Raw genomic sequence first — 22742 nt, forward strand, 5'->3', positions numbered from 1 at the left:
GGTTTGGGAAATGATATAGATATAGAAGCAGCGCTCAAATTCCCTTTTCTTTGAGCTGTCGGCCACTTAGCCCGCAAAAAATCATGAGTCCCCTATACCAACGCTCCCCACCTCAAGCAAACAACTTGAGCCCGCCTGGCACCAACTTCTGAAAGACCCCCTCGGGATCAAACTCGCGACTAACCGCCTGCAGCTGACTCTTGTTCTCGCTGCCATACGACGTAACAGGGTCCTGGGAGCTCCACGCATAGTTCAGGAACTCAAAGGGCACATGTTGGCCGCGGGCGGTCGCCTCGGCCTTGATCTTCGCCAGCGCCGTCTGCATGACGCCCAGCACGGCGGCATCATCACTCGAGTTCTTCCAGTAGCTCAGCAAGAGCAGCGGGACGAGGGGCCCCTCCGTTGCCGTTAAACCCAGCGAGTTCCCGCCCTGCTGCTCCGACTTCTCCAGCAAGGAGGTCGGGTAGGGCTGCAGCGTCAGCGAGCAGATCAGGCCCTCCACCCCGTGGATGGGCCCCAGGGCCGCCATGTAGAGGTCGGCGGCAGCTTTCAGGGTGTTGGCGTCCGCTTCCACGGTCGTGTTGAAGTAGGCGCATCTGCCATTTCATCCGAATTAGCTCTTGCTTGGGCTTGTGGCTAATATCAACATGAACGGAACATAACGCTGCTGATCCATCGCCGCCGAAGCTTGTCCCTGTGCCGCCTGCGACAAAGTCTGCACCCCCACGGAACTAATCAGGGGAGCCTGGGGCTCAATCGCGGTGGAGAACCTCTGCAACACCGCCGGCGGTTGCTGTTGCGTATCCAAAGCCCCCGTATAGCACACCTGATTCATACACATTGCCCCGCCCATCATGGCCGCGTACCCCGTACTAATCATGAAGTGAGTGTCCAGAGCCTCCGCCCCAAGATTCTAGAGTTCCTGCCCGAGCGCCTCGATCTGGGCCGGAAACGAGGCGGGGGAGTAGTAGGTCACACCGGCCCAAAAGGGGTCCTGTGGGAAGGTTGGTAGGTTGAAGCGGGTGACAATCCCGAAGTTGGTGCCCCCACCGCGGAGTGCCTTCCACAGACTCGGGTTGTCCGTGGCATTAGCCTGGACGATGGCGCCTGATGCGAGGACAATCTCGTAGTTGAAGACGTTGTCGCTGATTAGGCCTTCGCGGGAGGAGAAGAAGGACAGGCCGCCTTTGCATTCGATTAGTCTTTGATTTTTTCCTACCGCAATATGTCTTTTTACTTCGCGAAGACTGATGGACCAGGAACAAGACTGATATGAAAAGAGTGGTGGTCACCTGACAACGCCAGCCCTCCAATTCCCCCCTTGGATGAGCGAGCCCCGCAGACCCCAAGGTTCTGACTCGAGAGAGCGTCGTAGACGGTGCATCAGCAAAAAGATATCCATGGGGACATCATGGTGCAACAAACCGTGGCATTGGTCGCAGAATCTTGGCGCATGCGATGATCCCCTCGATACATCTTGAGAGCTGACACCATGTAAACTTCGTTCTTTACTAGTTCCTATTAGCAGGCCGTACACCGTGTCTGGGTGAAGTATCACACTGTACAAACAGACTGCCTCTAGTATTCTCAGGAATCGCGATGGTCTCGTTCTTGGTCTGTATCTCTCGGACAGAAATCGGCTGACAAGCAGCGATGTATCAACCCTCAGAACAAGGTGCCTTCATATATTAGGTATCATTCTAGCTTTTCTCTCTCATCATCCTCGTAGATATGCACGTACTACCGTATCTGCTTGTCCTAGCAGAACGAACAGCGTGGTCCAGGAGGGGATGCGCGCCAGGAGCGCAGAACTGCGCTGACATAAGCAGAATCAGAGCCGATGCCGCCGTGACGTCATTTACTCTCTCCATCACCATATACAGGATTCCATGGGCTTTCCTGGAACTAGTTCAGAGAGGTTATGTGATGCTTCTTGTGGAGGTGGTAAGGTTCTCATGCCTGTCGGTCCATGGACCGCATAGGTATATCCCAGCAAGTGCTGCCGGGAAAGCATGAGGAGAAATCGAGTATCGGGAACTGTAACTAATGGTTTTAGCGAGCGTACAAACTGAACTCTCTGAGACAGCGGAGACTGACAGGAACATCAGATAGTGGAGTATATGAGTAGTATTAATTTGACTTGATACGTTAGTATCAATTGAATAGAAAGGAGCAGAGAACATAACAAAGCCGAATGTGGACGAGGAGGCCGGGCGGTATCCTAAGCTACGGGTCCTGACAGACGTTATAGGCATAGGAGAATCAATGCAAGTAATTGAAATGAAGAGGTTCGTCAAACTGCTAACGATCCATGCGTGCTATCATAATACAAATTCATCATGCGTAAACACAGCCTGTCCCCTACTTCAACTTGGGAACCGCGTGAGCAAACAAGTTCTTAGGATCATGCTTCTCCTTCAGCGCGACCACCTCGTCGGCAAAATGCCCAAACAACTTCTTGATCCGGTCCTCGGCACAGAGCGTCTGAGGCCCCTCACAGTGTAGCGAGACATAGGCGCCGGGAAGCAGGTTCTGCGCCTCGGTGCCGTGCACGCTGGCCAGCATCTCGGAGGCCCACTTCTCGGCATCCTCCTGCATGGCCTCTGCCGTCACACATCCAAGTATCTCCAGCATGAGGTGCGGCTCGCGCGCGGCAAAGACGGAGTCGCTGGTGGCGGCGGCGGACGGGCCGCGCAGCTGGTGCACGGAGAGCATGGTCGCCGGGTCGGCGGGCATCCTTTCAAGGCTGGCGCCAATGGTCTCGGCCAGCTCGGGGGTGATCTGGCGCACGTTGGCGGTGCGGCTGGAGCCGTACACGCTGGTGGGGACCATGGCGCCGTTGCCCCGGAACCAGTCGGGGATGGCGGTGGGGGCGACGGTGTTCATGATGGCGATGCCCAGCGCGGCGATGCGGTCAGCCCAGCGCTTGCCCTCGTCGAGGTCGTCGCCGGTCCAGACGAAGATGGTCCCGAACAGGCGGCCCGGGGGCGCGTTGATGGCGATCTGCTGGACGGCCAGAGCGTCGGGAATGCCTTCGTTCTGGAGGGCCTGGAACGCAGCGTTGAATTCGACAAAGGTCCTTTTGATATCCGAGGATTCGAACATGATGACGCCGGAGAGAAGCTGTCCATCGTTTCTTGTGAGCCTATTTCTCCCACCTACCCATCATCCACGACAACCATGTAGAACTGGGACTGGGGAAAACTCACCTGCTTAGCCTCATAAACCTTGACGCGCACCTCAACAACGACCCCAAACACGCCACCCGCCCCCTTGATCCCCTTCAACAGCTCCGGATCCTCATCGGTGTCCACGACCGTTCCATCCGCCTTGACCACCTTAGCCCCAAGGATCTGATCCACTCCCAGCCCCCAGCGCGGCGCAAACAGCCCGTAGCCGCCGTAGGTACTCCAGCCCACGTACCCGACATCCGGGATCGAGCCCGTGGGGGTGATCAGCCCTTCTTTCCAGAGTGTCTCCCCGAGCTTCCCCTGCAGGATGCCGCCGCCGACGGTGGCAGACTTGCGGTCGGGGGCGATATGCACGGAGTTGAGGGCGCGGAGATCGATGAGGAGGGCGTCGTGCTGAATGGCTTTGCCTTCGATGTTGTGGCCGCCGGTGCGGACGCTGAAGGGGAGGCCCTGGTCGTGGAGGAACCGGACGAGGGCGGCGACATCGTGGGCGGATTGGGGTTGGAGGACGGCGAGCGGGGTGCAACTCTTGCTGCGGCCCACGTTCCACACGCGGGTGGTGTCCGAGAACGAGGCGGAGTCGCGCCCGATGTATCCTATGCTGGTATGTTTGAGGAGAAGGGGATCGAGGGTGTTTTTGAGGTCTGTCATTTTGACTGTGATCGAGATGGATGGGATGGAATGTCTTGTGGGAGGAAGGGAGGAGGGAAAAGTGAGAAGGGGAAGAGAAGAAAGCTATTATAAAGGCGTTGTTCGGTGGTGGTGGTGGGAACGAAAGGCTTACTTACCCCTCGGCGGGGTAAAGCTGTTGTGTTACACAATTCAATAGTGGAACTGGAATGCGGGCAGTGTTTCTTTGTTTGTCTGGATCGACGGTGAATGGAAGATGGGTCGATGGGTCGATGGGTCTGACAGGCCGGAACTGAGTGGATATGTGGATATGTGGATCACTTACGATAGTCCAGGCCCCTGTCAACTGGCAACTGGTTAACCAGGTGAATTCTAGCGGGGTAGCTGCTGAATGACAATCCCACCCAATCTTACAACCAGACAGACAGTGTCAGATAATTTCAACCTGAGTTGATCAGGCCCATTCTCCATCTGAAGTCAAAAGCTAAGATAGAATTATCGCATGCAGGCCAATGCTTGATGGAATGGCTTGTCTGAACTCTGAACAGCATGACTCGTCACCCCGCCACATTCCCAGCGCATTCTTAGAATTCCAACCCGCTTGTCTTGTGTCTGAGTGCAACTAACCTGAAACTTTTGTTTTATCTAATAATTTCAGAACAACTCACATACTAGCGTGGAGAATGCATTTGGCCCCCAGCCGGAAGCCCCGGGTAGAGCCTGAGCAATGCAATCTCACCCTCTCACCCTCTCATCTCACGCTCCGATTCCGACCCTGCATAGACTAGTTAGGGTTCAGCCTGCCCTTCACTAAACTCCTAACCCCGGAGCACAGTGCAAGCTATGCTGACATGCGTCGCCTCGCTGCATGAATCTCACCATCTAGTCGCGCAGTTGAATGGGACATCACTCGGAACACCGCGTGCATTCACTCGAATCATGTACAGAGCACGCATACAGTACAATACATCCCAAACCTACGACCGTTCCCACCCCTGTAAAGCATGAATAACCCACCTCCCCAATCCTTAAACTAACGGAAAGAACTGATTAAACCGATTCTTGGGATCATAGACCCGCTTCAACGACCGCAACCTCTCGACATTATCCCCATAGATATCCTCGAGGCTCTCGTCCCCGAACGCGAAATTGATATACCTATCCCGCAGGAAAGGCCCAGTCAGCACACCTTGCATCAAGCACGCTACTCACACACGCACCCTCCCCAACCAGCCATCGCAGATCCAGAAACAGAGAACAAAACTCACGTAGCATTCCCACTCAGCCCACTCGTCGCGCGCCACGCCGCACGCACATCCCCCGCCCACTGCCTCGCCGCCGCATCCAGCGCGGGGTCCTGATACCACGCGATGGCGACGGTATTGAACCGACTGGATGCGCGCCACGCGTACGCCGAGCTGTCCGCGGCGACCGCACGCGCGCGGTCCAGACTGTACGCCTCCATCAGGACGGTCGAGTTCCCCACCTGCTCGCCGCCGTGCATCTCCACCCACCGCGTGAACGAGGTCCAGATCGCGCGCCACGCGGCCGGGTCGAGGGTCTGCTGCGCGGACCCCAGACTGACCTTGCGGCCGCCGGCGGCGCAGAACGAGGCGCTGCCCGCGTTGACCTGGTCGTAGGGCGTCCAGGCGGTCGTGTCGGAGAGCGGGCCCAGCGCGAGGATCGTGGCGAACGCGGCCCGGGCTTCCGCGGTGGTGGTGTTGGCCCCCGCGCGGGCGAGGTAAAACGGGAACGCGATGACGGCCGGCGTGTAGTCCGGAGCCCCCGTGGTGGCGAAGTAGAGGAAGACGGCCATCTGCGAGGTCAGCGGGAGGGCGTTGATGGCCCCGACCAACGCTTCGAGCTTGTCCGCGCTGAAGACCAGGCTGCCCAGCCACGCGTGGTTCTCCGCGCGCGCCGTGGGATACGACCGGAAGATCGCCGAGGTGACCACCCCGAAGTTGGCGCCCGCGCCGCGCAGCGCCCACCACAGGTCCGGGTGCGAGCTCGCCGTCACGGTGGTCCGCGCCCCTGTTGCTAGCACCACGTTTAGGGACACCACGTTGTCGATCATGTACCCCCGTTCCCCCATCATGCGGCTGTACCCGCCCCCGAGCAGCGCGCCCATCACCCCGACGCAGTCGCAGTTCGCGGTCACGACCTGCGCGTCGTGCGCGTAGGCGGCGGTCAGGAGCTCGGAAATCAGCGCGCCGCCTTGCACGGTGACGGTCGTGCGGTTCGGGGAGAAGGTGATGGCGTTGAGGGCGCGGAGGTTGATGAGGATGGAAGGAGTGGTGCTGGCTGTCGTGTTAGTCAGGGTCCAGGTCGTGCTCCAGGCGTTGCCGCCGCCTTGGGCGAGGAAGGGGATGTCGTGGGCGTTGGCGCAGAAGACCTGTGTTTGTGGTACGGGGTCAGTCAGATGCTATAAGACTGGGAAACAGGGACGGGTGATGGTACAGTGGCTTGCACGTCCGCTTCTGTCGCCACGTTGACGACGCGGTCCGTCACGGGCTCGTCATACTCCGTCCATCGCGGGGCGACGACCGTCGACGCGGCATTAAGGATCGTGGCCTTGGACGAGAGAAGGGGTCGCAAGCACGTCTCAAACGCGGTGTACTTTGTGGAAGCCTCGACCACAGCCGGACCTGCCAGGGCAGCAACCCCCAAAGTTGATAGAACCCTCATCTCAGTGTTTCACCCCGCGAGACCACACAGGTTAATGATAAAAACGCGAAGGGACATGAACCATAGAGGAGGTAATTTCTAGTAAACACCACCCAGCAACATGCCATCCCGCATTTAATATACTTCTGGGACCGAGCGACGGGTTCATCCCGTTCCGTCAAGCGGGGCGGGAGGGGGGAAGCAGCATGTGGGTAGATTGGGCACCGCACCATCGGACTCAGCTGTATACTGCTGTCGGAGACTTCCCTTGGTCTGCGCGGAAACTGACCAAGACTTCCAATTTTATGCTTTCAACCACGCGACGACAAGGCGCAGGTGGATGCTTCGCGTCCGATCTTTTCATCCCACTCCGACTCCGACTGCTGTGGGGGGTTGTCAATCTGTATCGTCAACCCTCGGTTTGGAGTTCCGGGGCGGTGGTTCGCGGAAATGAATCAGTCATGGTGCACTGGATTGGCTGCCATACTGGAGACGCTACCGGCTTAGTTCGTTGTCGACATGATTACGAGGAAGAGATCCCGTTTGCGGAATCTGAAGCGGTTGCAATGCGCTAGATGACGGAGGACTGCAGCTCCCGGATAACCCGGACGGGACACATGGCCGCCTCGTGCGCGGCAGGGCCTGTCGAACGCCGGCGCGTCGTGAAGAAACGAGCGCCCATGCGGTGGCGTCCCAAGCCACTGCAGACATCCTTCTAGTTTCCTATGGCACTGAGGGCCGACTTCAAATTGATTGAGGGGGGGAGCGGGGGTCCAATGCTTGGTAATCATTTGTCGCCGATGCGAGTTGACTAGTAGTTGACTATCAAGAATGCTAGCTGGGATTGTGATCATACGAACCAGGAACGAGGCGTGTTGCAGGATTCTCGACTAGTTCCAGAAGCTACAGGAACACGTGGAAACCCTTGGTGGTCTGAGCCACTAGCTTGTATGGGGACTCGTGTTCAGTAATCCAGGTGCATTCTTTTCGGCCCCAGGTTTATTTCTTTTGTCTTTTGTCTTTTTGCTCATTCCCGGTGGTGGGTCTGGGGCTCTGTGCGGCATGCGCGCATGGGGCACAAGTTTAAGCTATTGGTGAGTAGGGTGGAGGTATGATTCGAGTTGGAAAGCTCAATGGGATCACTTGCAGTTCCTGGAGGACACGCTAGTGGATTGAGCAGGCTAAAAGCCATGTGGTGGGTCTCAAGGGCTCATAGGGAGATCTCTTGCACTCGAACTTACTACCAGAGCAAATCGGGAAATGACTATCTTTATGCTCCTCACACATGCAGCAAATACTGTAAATCAAGCAATAGCGGAAGAACCTACCAACCCGAGTCGCGCATAGACGCCAGACAGCTGGCGCTTCATACACATATCATCTAGGGCAATGTACAGATTCACTATGGATTAAGAAACTAGGGCAGAAACTAAGGGGGAAAAAACATTATCCAGCTACTCATACCAGCATACAATTCATGGGAGAAACCACAAGAGCTTTACTTGGCAATTGCAATATCTGTTTTGAAAGCCTCGACGTCGGTCCAGGTCGTACTGTGCTCGACGACGATGACCCCATCGGTCGGGTGCGGACGTTCGTGGGAGGAGGTGCGCTGGATCTGAATCTGCACACTGGCCGGGGGCCCACTCCGGTCACTCAGCACAGGGACCTCCAGCTCATCGACGGTGTCCGTGGGGCGACCGTACCGCGCCTGGCGGGAGGGGATGTGATCGTGATACTCGTGGGTTAGCTTGAAGGTGTGGCCGGTGGGAACGCCGCCGCGACTGCGGTAGAAGAAGAGCGGGCGCAGGGTGGGCAGACAGGCGCTGATGATGGCGAGGGCCAGCTCGACGACGGTCCAGATGAAGACGCCGGAGGTGTAGTAGGTCTCGTTGTTGTAGTGGGTGAGGAGGACGCGCTCGCACTCGATGAAGGCGGCCAGGCGAGCGATGCTGGAGGCGACGGCCAGCGCGCCCAGCAGGAACATCCCCAGCACCGCTGCCTTCTGTCGCGCCTCCAGCTTGACGCGCAGCACCATCGGGATTGGCAGCAGCAGCACGCACACGTCCAGCACCATGTCCGACCCGCTCAGCCCGTTGTAGAACACCATTGTGTTGATGCACTTGTTGCCGTAGAAACCCTCCACCAGCGCCGTCACCGGGTAGCACTGGAACAGGCACACGAAGAACATCACCGCCGTCCACGCAATGACCAGGCCCAGGAACCCCTGGCACACCCGCCGGAACGTCCGTGTGTGGAAGATGCGCATATACAGCAGGATCACCGACGCTTTACTGAGCCCCACGCCCATCACGGATAGCATATGCAGCGCGAATTTGGCCTGTCCGTGCGGTTAGAGTGGCTTCCAGCTTCTCCCGCAACGTGGAGGCATATACACACCCGTTCGTAGGTTAGAAACCGTGGGTCGTCCAGGATGGGCTCCCCATTGGGATAGGTTGCCTGGGTTTGGCCCAGTTGTCCATCGATGGCTCCGATCAGTTGACAGATACAGACTGCGGTGCAGAATAACTACAGTGCGGTCAGTTACCCAGGCTTTTGCGACCGATGGAACAACTCGCAGGGTGTGTCCGGATCCTACCAAGGCGGCGAAGATAGTGTAGTCGTCCGAGCCCATTCGAGCGCCACAGAGGCGCCGAGCCCAGACGCGTAACCCCACGAAGATGGCGGGTAGGAACATCAAGATGAAGCCTAAGGCTATCATCTCCCCCTTGTTGTAGCCCATGCGGGCGGCAGTTCAACCAGCGTTGCCAGAGTACGGACCGACAACGCGAGAAACAAGCTTTGAGGGAGAGGGAAGAGGAGAATTGAGGGGGAATGTCGAGCAGATACATGATGATACTCGCTGCTAATCCCTCCTTTGCGTGTTAAGTCAGGAAGAGGCTAGGACGAGCGCTATCCCTCCCCGTCCCCGTCCCCCTCCCCCTTCCCCTTCCCCTCTCTGGTCCAATGTCAGCATGCTCGGTATGCGCTTGCATGTTTGTTTAGCTGGGGATGCCAATCGCAGGCGGGCAGGGTTTATCGGTCGGATAAGCGTGGGACAGTAAGCCAGTGAGCGAGTCAGCATGGAGGTCCGATCGAATGGTTGTTGGTCCTCGGACAAATCAATAATGGCTGTGGCCGGGTTTAGTCCCTTGCTTGGGTGCTTGCCTGCCTGCGAGCCTGCATCTCACACACGGGATGGAACAAGGCTATGGGCTGGTGACCCTGTTGTGAATCATGACCATAATACCCAGATTATGATAGGAGTGAGAGAAGGCCAGCAGTTACTCAGTAAAAGGGTTGTAGTTATTTGGGGGCCAGCGCTCTGACTGTTTGGGCCCTCCTCCTCCTCCCCTCCCGGCCCGCAGCCCTTCCCGCTTTCCCTTCCCTACACGGTGGTCCAAGTTAGGGCTGGTTGATCACAGCCTCTCGATTAGTCTACTCGACATATATCCTATAAATCCAGGCGGAACTGACTTTAAGGTTGATTCCTGAGATGTTCTTTCTACGCTGACCGTCAATTTGGGACCGTCTGGAAGTTGGAGCAGCACCCCTCGACTGGCGGCTTAGGAAACAAACCAGACAGAACGTGTCCGGCCTGACGCCAAGGCTCAGCAACAGGCTGGGAGCACAACACAACACACCACACTCCCATCATGGATGCATGAGGCCATGCAGTCATCTTTTAGCCTAGGAAATCCTGCCACTCGATTGGTTGGGCCGGCTGACCCAGCGCACGAGGGATGATGTTCACCCTCTCCCCTTTCGGGGTTCCCCTTCGGGGTTCCCCTTCGGTAAAGTCACTGCAGAAGAGTGGAGTCCGTAGCGTCGGACATTCATGGGCAATTGAATTGCACAGCCTCGTTGCTCTATTGCTTGATTATTGATTTGTTACATGAGAAGGGAGTAGAGTACATAGGATTGATTATGATGAGTATGATGAGTTTGATGAGTACTACCAAGTATGTTGTATGTTAGTAGGATTGTCCTTGCGTGCCTGTTCCCACCCCAGAGTCTGAGTTATCTCTTTTGTTTTTCTCACCACGAACAACCATGGCATTTCAGCCTTGGCCCAGCCCGCCGCCCGCCAACGATTTACCCGCTTGGCCTAACCGCAGTGAGACAATCATGCAGATGGGGAAATCATCTGATCCCCGGCTATCACCGACCCAACTGCCGTAGCCCGCCCATCCATTCCTTCTTTCCTTCTTACTCGTACTTACTCAGTCATGGCATCCCCAACAACACCAACACAGCCAAGTCCGTCTTCTTCTTCACTTCCGCTGACATAACCCTATACCGAGATTCTCACACGGCCTGCCTCAAAATAAAAAGAAGGAAAAAAAAAAAAGTAAGCCAAGCCAAAGAAACCGTTACGATGAGGAATTTCCGGCCCCCACTGCAACGATGTGAAGAGAAGTGGGAACCTCACCCACCCACCCAGCCCACTGCACACGCGACTAATCACTCACCGAAACGTGAGTAATCTTCACACAAGATCCACGCTACGGACTACTCGGCAGTTGCGGACGACGAATGATGCCACCACGACGCCTGGATGACGGAGAGATTCGAGCCCGCCGGTTTGGTGACGCCTCCCCACCGGAAGCGGGGGTCGGCCTGCGCGAACAGCGCCTGCCAGTCGGCTGCGTCGCGTTCGCGGGAATTGAACAGGCTGAGCATGTTCATGTCCATTGTTCTGGAAGGAGACTGTCAGCTACATCGCCCATGGTCACGGTTGAGAGCAGGGGCTTAGTGAGAAAACATACCGAATCTGCTTCTCCTCCAACAACCCCACCGACCCGGGTTCAGGCAAGCAGAACTCGTTCAGCACCACCCGCCCCCCGTCCCGCAGCGCGGGCACCAGTCCGCGCAGGATGCGCACGCAGTCCGCGTCCCCGAAATCATGCAACACCATGCGCAGGAGGTACACGTCCGCCCCGTGGACGGGCTGGTCGGTGAAGAAGTCGTGCGCCATGAATTGCACCCGACTGTGTTCCCCTGGTGGAGTCGCGACGGGCGCCTGGGCGATGGTGGGCGCTGTGTCCTGAACCACGAACCGTAGGCCCGGAAATGCCTGCGCGAGGGCCAGCGAGACGTACCCTGTCGAGCCCCCGACATCGACAACAACGCCTTCGCTGCTGCTGCTGCTGCTGCCGCCGCCATCGCATATCGACGACCAGTCGTAGCCGTCGCGGAGGTGGCTCACGTCATTCTCGGGGCCGGTGCTGTAGGTCGACATGGCTGAGGCGAAGACCCGCGCGCGGTCGGGCTGGCTGGTCAGATATTGGAAGAAGGTGGGATGGGCCGGGGGCTGCGAGAGGGAGAAGCCCGTTTGGGCGGGATCGGTGGCGTTGGGCCATCTGCGCAAGGCGGTTGGGGTCTGTTTCACGTCGAGAATCGCGATGTCAGATGTCCGAGATGATTACTGAACAGATCTGCAGGGGCCGTGCAGGGGCGACAGGGGGCAGGGGGCAGGGGGCAGGGGGTGCAAGGGGAGTGCTATGCAGACCTCTTTCATCGCGGGAAGCATCTCTGTATAGTGAACGTCGATGTAATCGCGCATCACCTGGTCCTCCGCCAGCATCCGCGACGCGGCCGTGTGCCTCACGACCCCCTGCGGCTCCTCGCGGAAGATCCCCTCGGTCGCAGCATGGCGGATGATTCGACGAACTTTCTGCTCCGGGAGTCCACAGGTGGTCGCGATCTCGGCGAACGTGGCCGTCTCGCCAACAGGGAAGGAACGAGCGAGGTCGAATTCAGAGACCGCGCGGATGGTGCCTAGATTGTTCCTCTTTGATGGCAGGGAGGAGGGTTGAGGTTAGTCACATGACAAGGGACCTCCCGCGGATATAGAATCCGTCGCCGAAGTAGTGGAAGGGAGCAAGACTCACTGCCCACAGAAACAGACTCTCCTTGGGGCCTAGTAACAGCTGCTGCAATTGGAGGGTGGCGTCTAGCACTTGCTGTCGGAGCTGCTGCACCTCGACCGGAAAGTCGAGGGGCGAGTCGATCTCGTAGGACGGTAGCGGTCGCTGGAGGTCGGTATAGATCTGGGTGATGCGGTCGAGGTTGGACGCAATTGACCGGCCGAGGTCGGCAAAATTTGCATCCGAGGTCGGACGGGACGGCATGGTTGCTGTAGAGTCGTCTGACGATAATGTCACACCGTATGCAAGAGGATGAACGGGGTCAATCAATCGAGTCGATGTCGCTGTCCGTGGAGTGGAGACCGAGTCACCGACGGCGTTGTCGTGGTCCACGAGGTGACAGGGATCATATACTATGTAAAGTACTATGTAAGTTTATGGCGTTTGTGATGCCATTGAGTGATGCCCAATTACCTCCGCGCTTCCGTGGAGTCGCACCGCCAATTCTGCCCAGTGAAGCTGTGGAGATTACGCACCGCTGGAAGTCATCTCGTGGCCGGCCATGTGCTGGTCGGGTTGACCACATTCGACCCACGCTAGAGCCGGGATACGAGACTCAGTCCCTTGCAGCAGCACGAGTGGGATCTTGGCGGGCTGTCCCAGGCCTCGCTACGAGGTACTCGCTCCTAGGACTCCATGGCAGTAACTACTAATGCGACACGAGCGAGAAGAATGGATGGGTGAAGCTGTGTATTCTTGTGCTGTGGGCAACTTGTTCAGACGCCGAAATGAAGTGCTCCTGTCCAGAATACCCCACTTACCACCCCGGCCAGGTGGCACTGAGAATCCCTGCTGAAGAATGTGGAGATTGGTGCGCAGTCAGACTAGCAGGGCGATTGAACTGTTCAGCTCCCTCTGAGTGCACTATAATATAATAAAGTTAATTAAATGTGGCTGCTGGTCCCCACCCAACGCCTGTCCCACCCACAATATCCTCCGAGAGGAAAAGAAAACCCCTCTCTTCCAAGAAGATAATTACCTGCTGCCTAAGGCTGGGGATGTCGTTTCCACAGCTTTACCGCATCAATACGCGACCGATACCCTTGCATGTGAGAAAGGTGGCGTGGCGTGGTGTGGTGTGGTGTTTTTGTCTCTTCACCAGAGCCCCGGCTATGTCATCCACACCGAGGGGGGACGGCCATGAGGGCTCAGTGAATAGAGGCGCTTCCTCTTTCTCCCACACATGGCAATGAGCATGCACCATGAGGAAGGGCGACCAACGGTATCAACTCGCTCCAACGGAGGAGGACAAAGACCTCAATGACCATGAGGCCCTGTCCGAGACCGCGGGGGAACGCGCGACCACCAGCCCGCCCCAGCGCACCCGGCTGCGGATACACTACAGCATCATCACGGTCGCATACACGCTGCTCATCCCCCTCTACCTCCTCCTTCTGACCCACAACCCGCTCGCCCTCGACAGACTCATCACCACCATCAAGACCACTGCCCCCAACAACGCCATCTTCCCTTCCCTCCGCGCCGCCAACGCCGTAGGCTACGAAACCCGCCCGTGGCCCGTCCGCCTCCACAACAACCCGTTCGCCGGCAAACCGCGCCCGGAGCTCGAGGCCGCCTGGCACACGCTATTCGAGAAGAACAACATCCGCGTCACCGAGGAGGACCTCGCCTTCTACAACGCCACCTCCCTCCCGATCGTCGGGGCCGCAGGCGAAGGCGCAGGTGCGGGGGAGTTCGTCGGCCAGCTGGGGGTGTTCCACGAACTACACTGCCTCAAGCGCGTCCGCCACTGGATCTACCGCGACCATTATCTGGCGGACGTCCCCGAGGCGGTGCTGGTGGAGGAGGAGGCGCACGTCGACCACTGCATCGAGTTGCTCCGGGAGGCGAGTCTGTGTCGGGCAGACGTGACGCTGAGTGGGTTCCGGTGGATTAAGGCCGATCCCGAGGGCAAGAGGAGGGAGCTGACGGTCGAGGCGAAGGGAAATCATGTCTGCGTTGACTGGGAGCGATTGCGCGCGTGGAACGATGCCCGGGCGGTGGATGCGTGGGAGCCCGGGGTTCTGGGCGGTGCTTAGATCAATGATTTTTACTCGATGTAGATGGCAGATGGTTTAGATTTATGAAGATCATGACTCGCTGAGTAGCTATACACGCTGCAGCAATGCTAGGAAGGATCATTCGACCAGTTTGCCTCCGCCCACGCCTTCACGCTTTCGTAGTCCCGGCACGTCCGACTATACCCCCACCCCGTCACCCCCTGGAGCTCCTTGTCCACGGGCTCGAGGTTCGTGTCAGCCGCGCACATCAGACTCTGGCGCAGGTAGTCGAAGCAGTGCCGGACGTGGTGTGGGTCCTTCATGTGGTCGTGCTCGTCCGCCGCATGGGACAGCTGCCCGTCCATGGCGGCGTAGTAGACCTCGCGCAGGGCATTGAGACAGTGCAGCGCGTGGAAGACGACCAACCCGGACAGCTCGGGTGCCAGGGTTGGGTGTTTGACGAAACCGACTCCCTTGGGGAAGAGGGAGGCCCACGCCGCGTCGGTCTCAGGCGAAGGGTGCTGCGAGAAGGTGCTGTTGTATTCCATGCGGATCTGGATCTCGCCGTCGGGGACTATTTTCATTGAGGGAAAAGAGGGTGTTAGGGTTAAGTCTGTTGCGATGAAAAGGCGGGGAAATCGTACTCAACAATCCCTCGCGCTTCCTGGTCGGAATGCCCTTTCCAATGGATACTCCGAGGCCGAAAAGTATCACGGCAACCAGCAATCCCAGAAGCATCCAGCCGCACAGGATGAGCGTTGATCGCGGGCTTGCCTTGCGGTGTCGGGGCGGTGCGGGCTCATGGTGGTAGTTCTCTTCCTCTGCCCCGCCCATCAAGGGCTCATGGGGCTTGGAGGGGAGTTCGAAGGACATGCTGGTCAACCCGCGCAATGGAAGAGGGAGAGAAATCAAATTGAAGGTTAGAGAAGAACCTTTTTTTTTTTTTTTCATTTTCTTCTTCCTTCTCTTATCCTACCTATCATACGATAAGAGCGAATCCGGCGTGCCGGTAGATGCAGGGCCAGAGGTGCATAAACAATCCTAGACCGAGATCCTTGTTCTGCGGTACAGTAACATTTCCATTCCCCTCTCTCCTCAATTGGAACGGTGGCTGAGTTGACAAGACGGGATAGCCGGATTACTCTACAAAGTACTATACCTGTACTGTACCTGTACTCTACCTCGGTCAGAGCGTGAAAAAGGGACAAAATCATTAGAAAAAAAAAATAAAAGGGAAAACACACTCCATACATACTGTACATATATACATAATACAAACATACATACATACATACATCCATCCATCCATCCATACATACCAACTGTCCTCGACTCCTCGTAGCCCGCCCCACCAACCCTCCTCATGCCGCGCTCTGCCCAGACAGACGGACAGACAGACACAACAACACAAAGAATAGAGATCACTGCAAGGCAGCAAGAGGCGATTGGGGGCGGAGGAACCCCGTTCCACTCCCGGTCGGAATTCAGAGGACAAAAAGAACCAATTGGATTACATACCTTGCCAAGAGAAACACCATGACGCCATGTACGTATTTCGCTTTCCCTCGTGTTTCTCTTAACTGGGCAATGGCTGTCAGTGTGTCTGTCTGGCCTTGCTTGCTCGCGCGCGTGGCAGCAGGAAAACCTCTTTGTCGCCCGCCCAGGCTGATGGGTAAACTGGTTCATTCCCTTGGTCCCCATTTTCGTCTGTTTTAATCTACTTAATTTTCTTGGACTGAATGGTTGGCTGTTACGTTCTCGGCCATTCACCTTAACTAAGGCATTGTTTCCCATCCATGATTTCCATTGATTCTGCCCTCCCCACCCCTCTTTTTGATAAATGTGCAACTCCTGGCTGTGATCCGCCGGATTCCGCTGTTTCGACATCGTTGTGCCCTGTCCTTTTCTCTTCTGTCACCTGTCAGTCCTTTTAGCGACCGTTGCGGAAAGTCAAATATCAGCGTGAAAATTCGTCTGGGGTTGTTTTGCTTTGCAACTCTTTCATTGACCATTGTCCTGCTCGATTACTGTATTTTGGTTCTCCTTTTCACACGGCACCCACCCAATCGACTTCCAACTCCTCCATTGGCAATTATACCACTCATCATGCATTTCACCACCGTGCTTTACTACGGCCTGGCCGCGTTGGCCCTCACCCATGCTGCTCCAATCCTCGGAGGTTAGTTGCTCTGTTGCTTGGTCATTGACCGGTAGACTAACATACAGATGCCCGTGTAGACTCCTCCAGACGCGAAGTAGCCGATGGGGATGACCAGGTCGCCTATACTTGGGCCGTACCGGAGAGTCGCAAACGAGAAGACGGGGACGATAAGGTAGCCTATACCTGGGCCGTACCGGAGACTCGGAAGAGGGAAGATGGTGACGACAAAGTCGCATATACCTGGGCCGTGCCGGAGACTCGGAAGCGTGCAGATGGTGATGACAAGGTAGCCTATACCTGGGCCGTGCCGGAGAGTCGCAAGCGAGAGGATGGTGACGACAAAGTGGCCTACACCTGGGCCGTACCGGAGAGTCGCAAGCGGGAAGACGGCGACGATAAGGTAGCCTATACCTGGGCTGTGCCTGAATAAAAGAAAGCGAAGCCCTCCAAAACTGAAATGAATTCTTCGACCCTGCCGAGGCGGACCGCAGCAGCTTTCGGCATATGTTCCACGATGTGATGAATCCTCCTGTCTCTAAACTGAACCCGAGTTTAGTATGTTGATAATGATGTTCTATATACTTTGTTTATTGTCGCGCCTTCGATTCTTGTGCAACTTAGATCGTTGTATCGTTATGAGATCATAGAACTAAATTTGCCTTTTGCGAAAAGAGTGCGGTGTTGGGGTCTGGTGGAGTGCAGTACCATGTATGAAGTGAATAAGACCCACAGCTTCACTATGTATCAGAAATGGCTCTGTGCGTGGCTATAGTATAGCATTGCGGTCTTGCTTGGCTATCCGGCCCTCTCCGTTCTGTAGGTATACATGAGCATGGATTAGTAGATTGGTCCCGATGCAAAACCAGCATCTTCAATGTAAGAATCCCATGCAGCCTAAGACCGATTAGCAGATGGCTTCACCGCTAGTGACGGAGAAACATACCCAATCAATCTCCACGGTGGCTAATTCCTTCTCGAACGTGAAATTATCGACGACCGGCATCTGGGACGGAGGGCCCCACAACCCCAGGCCAGATGCATGATCGGCCGACGCCGCCTCAACACCACCACCACCACCACCAACGCTATCACCAACACTATCACCAACACTAACACCGCCTTGCGCACCGGGGCAATTGCGAACACCCTCCAGCATCCCAGCAAGGACCTGCCACTGCCTCCCAGCCTCGTCGCAGGAATTCTGATTCACCTCCCACAGCGCCACCGACGTTTCCAGGTCCTGTAGTAGATCCGGCTGCTCGACCGCCTCCTCCGCCCCGGGGAAATTGCGGATCAGCTCCAGCTCGAGGAAGACCACCATCGCCGCAAAGGTGAGCGTCTGCCGCGTGTGCGCGAACCGGTACCACTGCTCGGACAGATCGCGCTGGGCGGCCAACAGCGCGCGGGCGGAGGCGAGGCACCGATCCCGCGACAATCGGTAGTGCGGGTTCGTCTTGGCCGGGACCAGGAACCGACGGTGCAGGGTGCACATCGCCCGGTGGTAGATGGCCCCCAGTCCGATCTGTGCGTAGGAAAGGCGGAGCTGCTCCTGAAGCTGCGGCGGAGCTGCTGCTGCTGCTCTTGCTGGCGGTGGCTGCATGTGCGGAGGGAAGCTGTCGTAGGCTTCGGATAGAATGCGGTCGGTCGCGAGGACATCCGCGTAGTTGCTTGGGGTAGGGTTGCACGTGAGGTCTGCGACGCGGCCGAGGGCGTGGCATAGACGGCCCTTGACGATGAGGTAGGTCACCGGGGTGGGTTCGGTTAATGGTCGGGTGGGAGGAAGATCCATGGCAGCATTGGCGGGGAGCTCCCAGTCGTGCAGATTGCGTGGCTCCCTTGTGTCGGAGCATATGGCGGACAGCATGCGAGGGAGGCCCGCGCCGAACGAGGTCATGTTGTCCATGCTGATCACGGCGAGCCAGATGCGGCGACGATACTCTGCTTGCAAGGGGGAAATCGGGGGTGACGAGTGGGCGGGGTCGCGGTGGTAGCCCATGTTGATGGCCGTGCGAACTAGTACGCCGGTCATGATCCAAAGGCCGCGGCGGTTGTCGTCCTTGCGGTTGAGCTCGGCGGTGGCGTTGAAGCGTAGGGTCTCCACGGTATAGGGGAGGCATTTGGCGATGTCGCCACTCAGGAGACACTGCGCCGTGCGGATGCGGTACAGTTGGAAGAGAGATTCCGAGAGGCCACCATACTCCGGTGGCTCGCCGTGTTGGTGATAGGCTAGCATGACGATACCAAGAATAGAGAATAAGAGTCCCAGCCAGATGAAGTTGGCCTGGGATGGGTTCTTGCAATGCTCGTGATACTAGGTCAAGGTTACCTTAAGATACGACTAGCACGGGTCGTGTGCTCTTACCTCCCGCATGAAAGTCGGCTCGTGAATGATGGCTAAGACATGTGTCAGACTAGCTTGCCATTTTCTGAGCGGCTGGAACATACATACGAGGAACGGCGATTGGAAAGTTTGGGCGGTCGAAGAAGATGGCCACGAGATGGTTTATTTCACGCTGGGGTGGGAGAGTGGCTAGAATCTCGATTCGATCTATGGGCTTCACTTGGCCGAACAGCAGGCTCGATCCGTCAGCTAGTTGCGACTGTGGGGGAGGAATTCGATGGTTCAGTCGGTCATCTTGGGCCTGGTCCCATGTGTTTCGGAGTTCATTGATCTGACAGCCATCAGTTGGGCTTCAATTGCAGCAAGTTGAAGTGACATTGGAATCAGGAACAGGACGAAATACCTCCTCTAACACATCATACCAATCATTGCCACCTTGATAGACTGAATGTGCGCCATCCAGCACTATCTTTCCTGCGGAGGCTACATCTTGCGTACCGGATGCGACCAGGTTGCCAAGCTTAGGGCTTTCGGGTATCAAAGAAGCGGCCTCCTGTGGTATCTGTGGCTGGTGGGCAATGAGTCTCTTCACCATGTTTTCCAACTGGTCGATCCGTTGGCGCATGGGATCGGCCTGAGTCTCACGCCGGGCATTCGAAAGAGAGCCGATCTTGGCCCCCTTAAAGTGACATGCTGACTGCTCATCACGAGCTATACAATTCTGGCAAGGGTATTCCCGATTGCATTTGAGTCTATCTGGGTCAGCAATGGAGCCAATGCCTCGGATCCTACGATGTAGTGATCTGGTCTACACACTTTCGCGTGCGGCAGGGGTCACACGATAGAGGAATGCGTGCGCGTCGTCTTTGTGACACGGGTTTGGCGGGAGACTGCATCTAGAGTACAGCACACTGAAGAAGAGGCTAAGAATGATGATGATGATCGAAAGTAAGCAGCGGAAGTACAGCCTTAAATCCGCGGACTTAACTGATCGCGGGCCTCACGTGCAATAGATGCCTGAGGTCTGAGGCTGCTACATGCTCATCTCCACGGACTTGTTATATCCGGCTTGTCTGGACTTAACCCCGATAATGTATGCCACAGTGAAAAATAGCAACAGAAGAAGATAAATAAGTGAACGGCGATCACATACAGTATGAAGAACCTCATTCTATCAATACAGAGTCATAGCAGACCACGCGTTTCTTCGACAGTCATACTCTCATAGTCGCATAGACCCAAAATCACACGATGCCGACACTCAGCGACTTCTTCTATACCCAATTCCTGCTCCGAATCCCCAAACCTTCCGCCTCCTTCACTAACAAGACCGTCATCATAACCGGCGCCAATGGAGGCCTAGGCCAAGAGGCTGTGAAGCACCTCATCCGTCTCGGGGCCGAGAAGATTATCTTCGCGTGCCGCAGTCGGTCCCGAGGCGAGCAGGCCAAACGTGAGATCGAGGACCAGCTGAACTGTAAGACCAACCTCATCGACATCCAAGAACTCGATCTCGAGTCCCCGGCCTCGATCAAGCAATTTGCAGACTGGGCCGCTCGCTCACTCTCACGCGTCGACGTCCTGATCAACAACGCCGGGATCCACGCCAACAGGTTCAAAGTCGTCTACGACACCGAGCGCACCCTGGCCGTCAACAATATCGGCACCTTCCTGCTGACGGTACAGATGATCCCGAAAATGAAGACGACAGCTCGGACCTATGGCATCATGCCGGTGATCACCTTCGTCGCCTCCGCGCTCTACGACATCGCTGAGTACCCTGAGCAGCACGGGGAGGATATCTTCACCTGGTTTCGGGAGGAATCCCACGTGGATTTCATGAACCAGTCGGTATGCCCGCCCTACGTACCGCGGAATTCATTGCTAATGAAATATGCTGCACTAGGTACAATCTTTCCAAGCTGCTACAGCTTCACGCGATGATCAAGCTAGCCGCCCTCGTTGACTCACCGAACACAAACCACGAGTCGTCCTCGATTGTGGTCAACGCCCTCGATCCGTGTTTCTGCAAGACCGGCATCATCAGCGAGTCCACCGGGCTGGCCCGGGTGCTCTTCAAGATCTTCGAGGCGATCACCGCCCGCAGCGCCGAGGAGGGTTCCCGGCTAGTAATCCAGACGGCCGCCGCGGGGCGCGAAACTCACGGGCGGTACATGCGTGCCGGCGCTGTGCAGGCCTATGCCCCCATCGCGGCCGACGAGCAGCGGGCCACATACGTGTGGGATACGCTCTGCAGGAGGCTAGAGGCGATCCAGCCTGGTATCATGCAGAATCTGCGTTGAGGAGTCGGGTTGAGGGTAGACAATTGGGCCCATCGGAGTGTGTGATGGCATGGGATAGATCTTTGTTCTTGTGAGCTCAGGATTAAATAGAATACTCTATAAATGATGTTGAAGACATTTGCTGCTAGTATTTGCGCACCATCATGTCCTTCACTTTCTTCACCGTTGATGAATATGGTTATCATCTACATTGTTCGCTGTCCGAAGTCAGGTCGCAACCCTACCAACCTCCACGTAGAGAAGCATAGGTACAGGCGCAGCACAACGCAGAAGAACAAAACAATGCCATACACTAACGCCAGCTGAATAACAAGAATAAATACGGGAGCATGACTTGGCTCGCTGGACTTGGGGAAGGTACTCCTCCTCTTCCCTCTGATATTGAACGGTGGGAAATGCGAGAACAGATGCCCGAATGTTCTATTGCCGCTCCTGAGGAAAGGTGAGATTGTGATTAGATGAGAATAAGAAAAACAGTCAACCATACATGAAAGACGTACCACACTCAAGCACATAGGTGCTGTGAGCTGAGTTGGTGCGCCCGTAAACCTGGTTGCATCCAGCACGTCTAGCGCATCGGGCACGGCCGCGCTCCAAGCACCTGCCACCCTCTTCGTGATTGATCGGATATCTCGGGGCCCGTCTCAGCTTCCTCAGTGTCCGGTCGGCAGGGCCAATAATTTTGCACGGGTTTGCCGGTGGCAGAGTGCGAGCGAAATGATGAAATCAGGGGCATTGATGAGATCCCTTGCTCTTGGCCGGCTATAGGTGGTTCACAAAGCACAGAGCTAGCTGCAAAAAAGTAACCAAATCGAGAGACTTGCCCAGAAACTGGAACTTTGAGTCAGGGGAGCGTCTACACCGGGAGGGCACATTCATGTCGGACGGTGTCTGCTGGGACTGGATAGGTGGAACCCGGCTGTGGTAATTGTCTCCCGTGGTTGTCGAGCTATATTAAGCAGAAGATAGTCTGGCCCCGAGTAATTCAATGACTGCCTCCAACCCCGAGGGAAACTCTTCGGGTTACTCCCTGCGACGGAGAATGACAACTCTTCTACCGGGTGTTCCCCGCCACATTAGAATCCGCATGCCGAGCGTTGAGTTGTCACAGAAGATAATCGACAAGGACGGTAGTCCAAAAGCTAGTTCCGGGTGACGAGTAGTCTCATAGGATGGGGAGAACGTCAACCCTATGCCTAGAGGCGTAACTCACTATGGTGGAGCTACTAAGTCACCGGGCAATGGCTGTCGTGTAGGAAAAACATGTAGCAAATAAGTTATTGATCTACTCGGGTGGTAGTGAGTTGTTAGAATACAGTCTAGCTAATAGACAAAGACAGGTTTGCGTTGTCCTGAAGCATGACAGAGAGACGATGTAGTGGGATTGAACGTCAGCAGGTCGACGGCCAGAAATGACTTAGCAATCACGACAAGTGTGAAGACAGGCCTATAACACAACCCGATTGCACTAGACGCAGCAATATTTCTCACCGATCGTGACTAGACTACAGACCCAAACGAG

The 22742-nt window shown here is 56.3% G+C and overlaps 11 protein-coding genes across 11 annotated transcripts; 3 read left to right on the forward strand and 8 right to left on the reverse strand.

Moving 5' to 3' along the window:
* Positions 1-85: 85 nt before the first annotated feature.
* BO86DRAFT_410891 (uncharacterized protein) lies at positions 86-1376 on the reverse strand. Its single transcript, XM_025674540.1, has 3 exons — positions 1293-1376; positions 654-1185; positions 86-596 (listed from the first exon to the last, which is right to left on the reverse strand). The coding sequence occupies exons 2-3, from the start codon at positions 878-880 to the stop codon at positions 113-115; spliced, it is 711 nt and encodes a 236-aa protein (XP_025526234.1). The 5' UTR covers positions 881-1185; positions 1293-1376; the 3' UTR covers positions 86-112.
* BO86DRAFT_410892 (FAD-binding domain-containing protein) lies at positions 470-1476 on the reverse strand (the record flags this gene model as incomplete). Its single annotated transcript, XM_025674541.1, has 3 exons — positions 470-1185; positions 1293-1353; positions 1426-1476. 3 exons carry the CDS (start codon positions 1474-1476, stop codon positions 914-916), a joined length of 384 nt encoding a protein of 127 aa, XP_025526235.1. The 3' UTR covers positions 470-913.
* Positions 1477-2361: 885 nt separating this feature from the next.
* BO86DRAFT_400889 (FAD-binding oxidoreductase) lies at positions 2362-3842 on the reverse strand (the record flags this gene model as incomplete). The annotated part of the gene is made up of 2 exons (XM_025673736.1): positions 2362-3123; positions 3210-3842. The coding sequence occupies 2 exons, from the start codon at positions 3840-3842 to the stop codon at positions 2362-2364; spliced, it is 1395 nt and encodes a 464-aa protein (XP_025526236.1).
* Positions 3843-4849: 1007 nt separating this feature from the next.
* Positions 4850-6506, reverse strand: BO86DRAFT_316426 (FAD-binding oxidoreductase; the record flags this gene model as incomplete). The annotated part of the gene is made up of 3 exons (XM_025668127.1): positions 4850-4979; positions 5090-6213; positions 6279-6506. 3 exons carry the CDS (start codon positions 6504-6506, stop codon positions 4850-4852), a joined length of 1482 nt encoding a protein of 493 aa, XP_025526237.1.
* Positions 6507-8277: 1771 nt separating this feature from the next.
* On the reverse strand, positions 8278-9207 carry BO86DRAFT_297692 (uncharacterized protein; the record flags this gene model as incomplete). Its single annotated transcript, XM_025667422.1, has 3 exons — positions 8278-8826; positions 8886-9014; positions 9085-9207. Coding segments are annotated over 3 exons (801 nt in total), but the record flags the coding sequence as incomplete, so codon positions are not given.
* A 1790-nt stretch (positions 9208-10997) lies between these two features.
* BO86DRAFT_420073 (putative O-methyltransferase) lies at positions 10998-12619 on the reverse strand (the record flags this gene model as incomplete). The annotated part of the gene is made up of 4 exons (XM_025675178.1): positions 10998-11184; positions 11255-11868; positions 11998-12279; positions 12380-12619. 4 exons carry the CDS (start codon positions 12617-12619, stop codon positions 10998-11000), a joined length of 1323 nt encoding a protein of 440 aa, XP_025526239.1.
* A 735-nt stretch (positions 12620-13354) lies between these two features.
* Positions 13355-14584, forward strand: BO86DRAFT_390331 (oxidase ustYa family protein). The gene has a single exon (XM_025672354.1). It carries the CDS (start codon positions 13618-13620, stop codon positions 14452-14454), a length of 837 nt encoding a protein of 278 aa, XP_025526240.1. The 5' UTR covers positions 13355-13617; the 3' UTR covers positions 14455-14584.
* On the reverse strand, positions 14544-15288 carry BO86DRAFT_400894 (oxidase ustYa family protein; the record flags this gene model as incomplete). The annotated part of the gene is made up of 2 exons (XM_025673737.1): positions 14544-14989; positions 15060-15288. 2 exons carry the CDS (start codon positions 15286-15288, stop codon positions 14544-14546), a joined length of 675 nt encoding a protein of 224 aa, XP_025526241.1.
* Positions 15289-16412: 1124 nt separating this feature from the next.
* On the forward strand, positions 16413-17243 carry BO86DRAFT_128043 (uncharacterized protein). The gene is made up of 2 exons (XM_025666082.1): positions 16413-16594; positions 16654-17243. The coding sequence occupies exons 1-2, from the start codon at positions 16522-16524 to the stop codon at positions 17004-17006; spliced, it is 426 nt and encodes a 141-aa protein (XP_025526242.1). The 5' UTR covers positions 16413-16521; the 3' UTR covers positions 17007-17243.
* Positions 17244-17413: 170 nt separating this feature from the next.
* Positions 17414-19841, reverse strand: BO86DRAFT_449103 (Zn(II)2Cys6 transcription factor; the record flags this gene model as incomplete). Its single annotated transcript, XM_025676686.1, has 6 exons — positions 19734-19841; positions 19321-19669; positions 19026-19248; positions 18939-18970; positions 17721-18887; positions 17414-17470 (listed from the first exon to the last, which is right to left on the reverse strand). Exons 1-6 carry the CDS (start codon positions 19811-19813, stop codon positions 17414-17416), a joined length of 1908 nt encoding a protein of 635 aa, XP_025526243.1. The 5' UTR covers positions 19814-19841.
* A 262-nt stretch (positions 19842-20103) lies between these two features.
* On the forward strand, positions 20104-21249 carry BO86DRAFT_341552 (NAD(P)-binding protein). The gene is made up of 2 exons (XM_025669083.1): positions 20104-20764; positions 20824-21249. Exons 1-2 carry the CDS (start codon positions 20169-20171, stop codon positions 21218-21220), a joined length of 993 nt encoding a protein of 330 aa, XP_025526244.1. The 5' UTR covers positions 20104-20168; the 3' UTR covers positions 21221-21249.
* Positions 21250-22742: the final 1493 nt, after the last annotated feature.

Source organism: Aspergillus japonicus (assembly GCF_003184785.1).
Source record: "Aspergillus japonicus CBS 114.51 unplaced genomic scaffold BO86scaffold_35, whole genome shotgun sequence".
Taxonomy (NCBI): Eukaryota; Fungi; Ascomycota; class Eurotiomycetes; order Eurotiales; family Aspergillaceae; genus Aspergillus; species Aspergillus japonicus.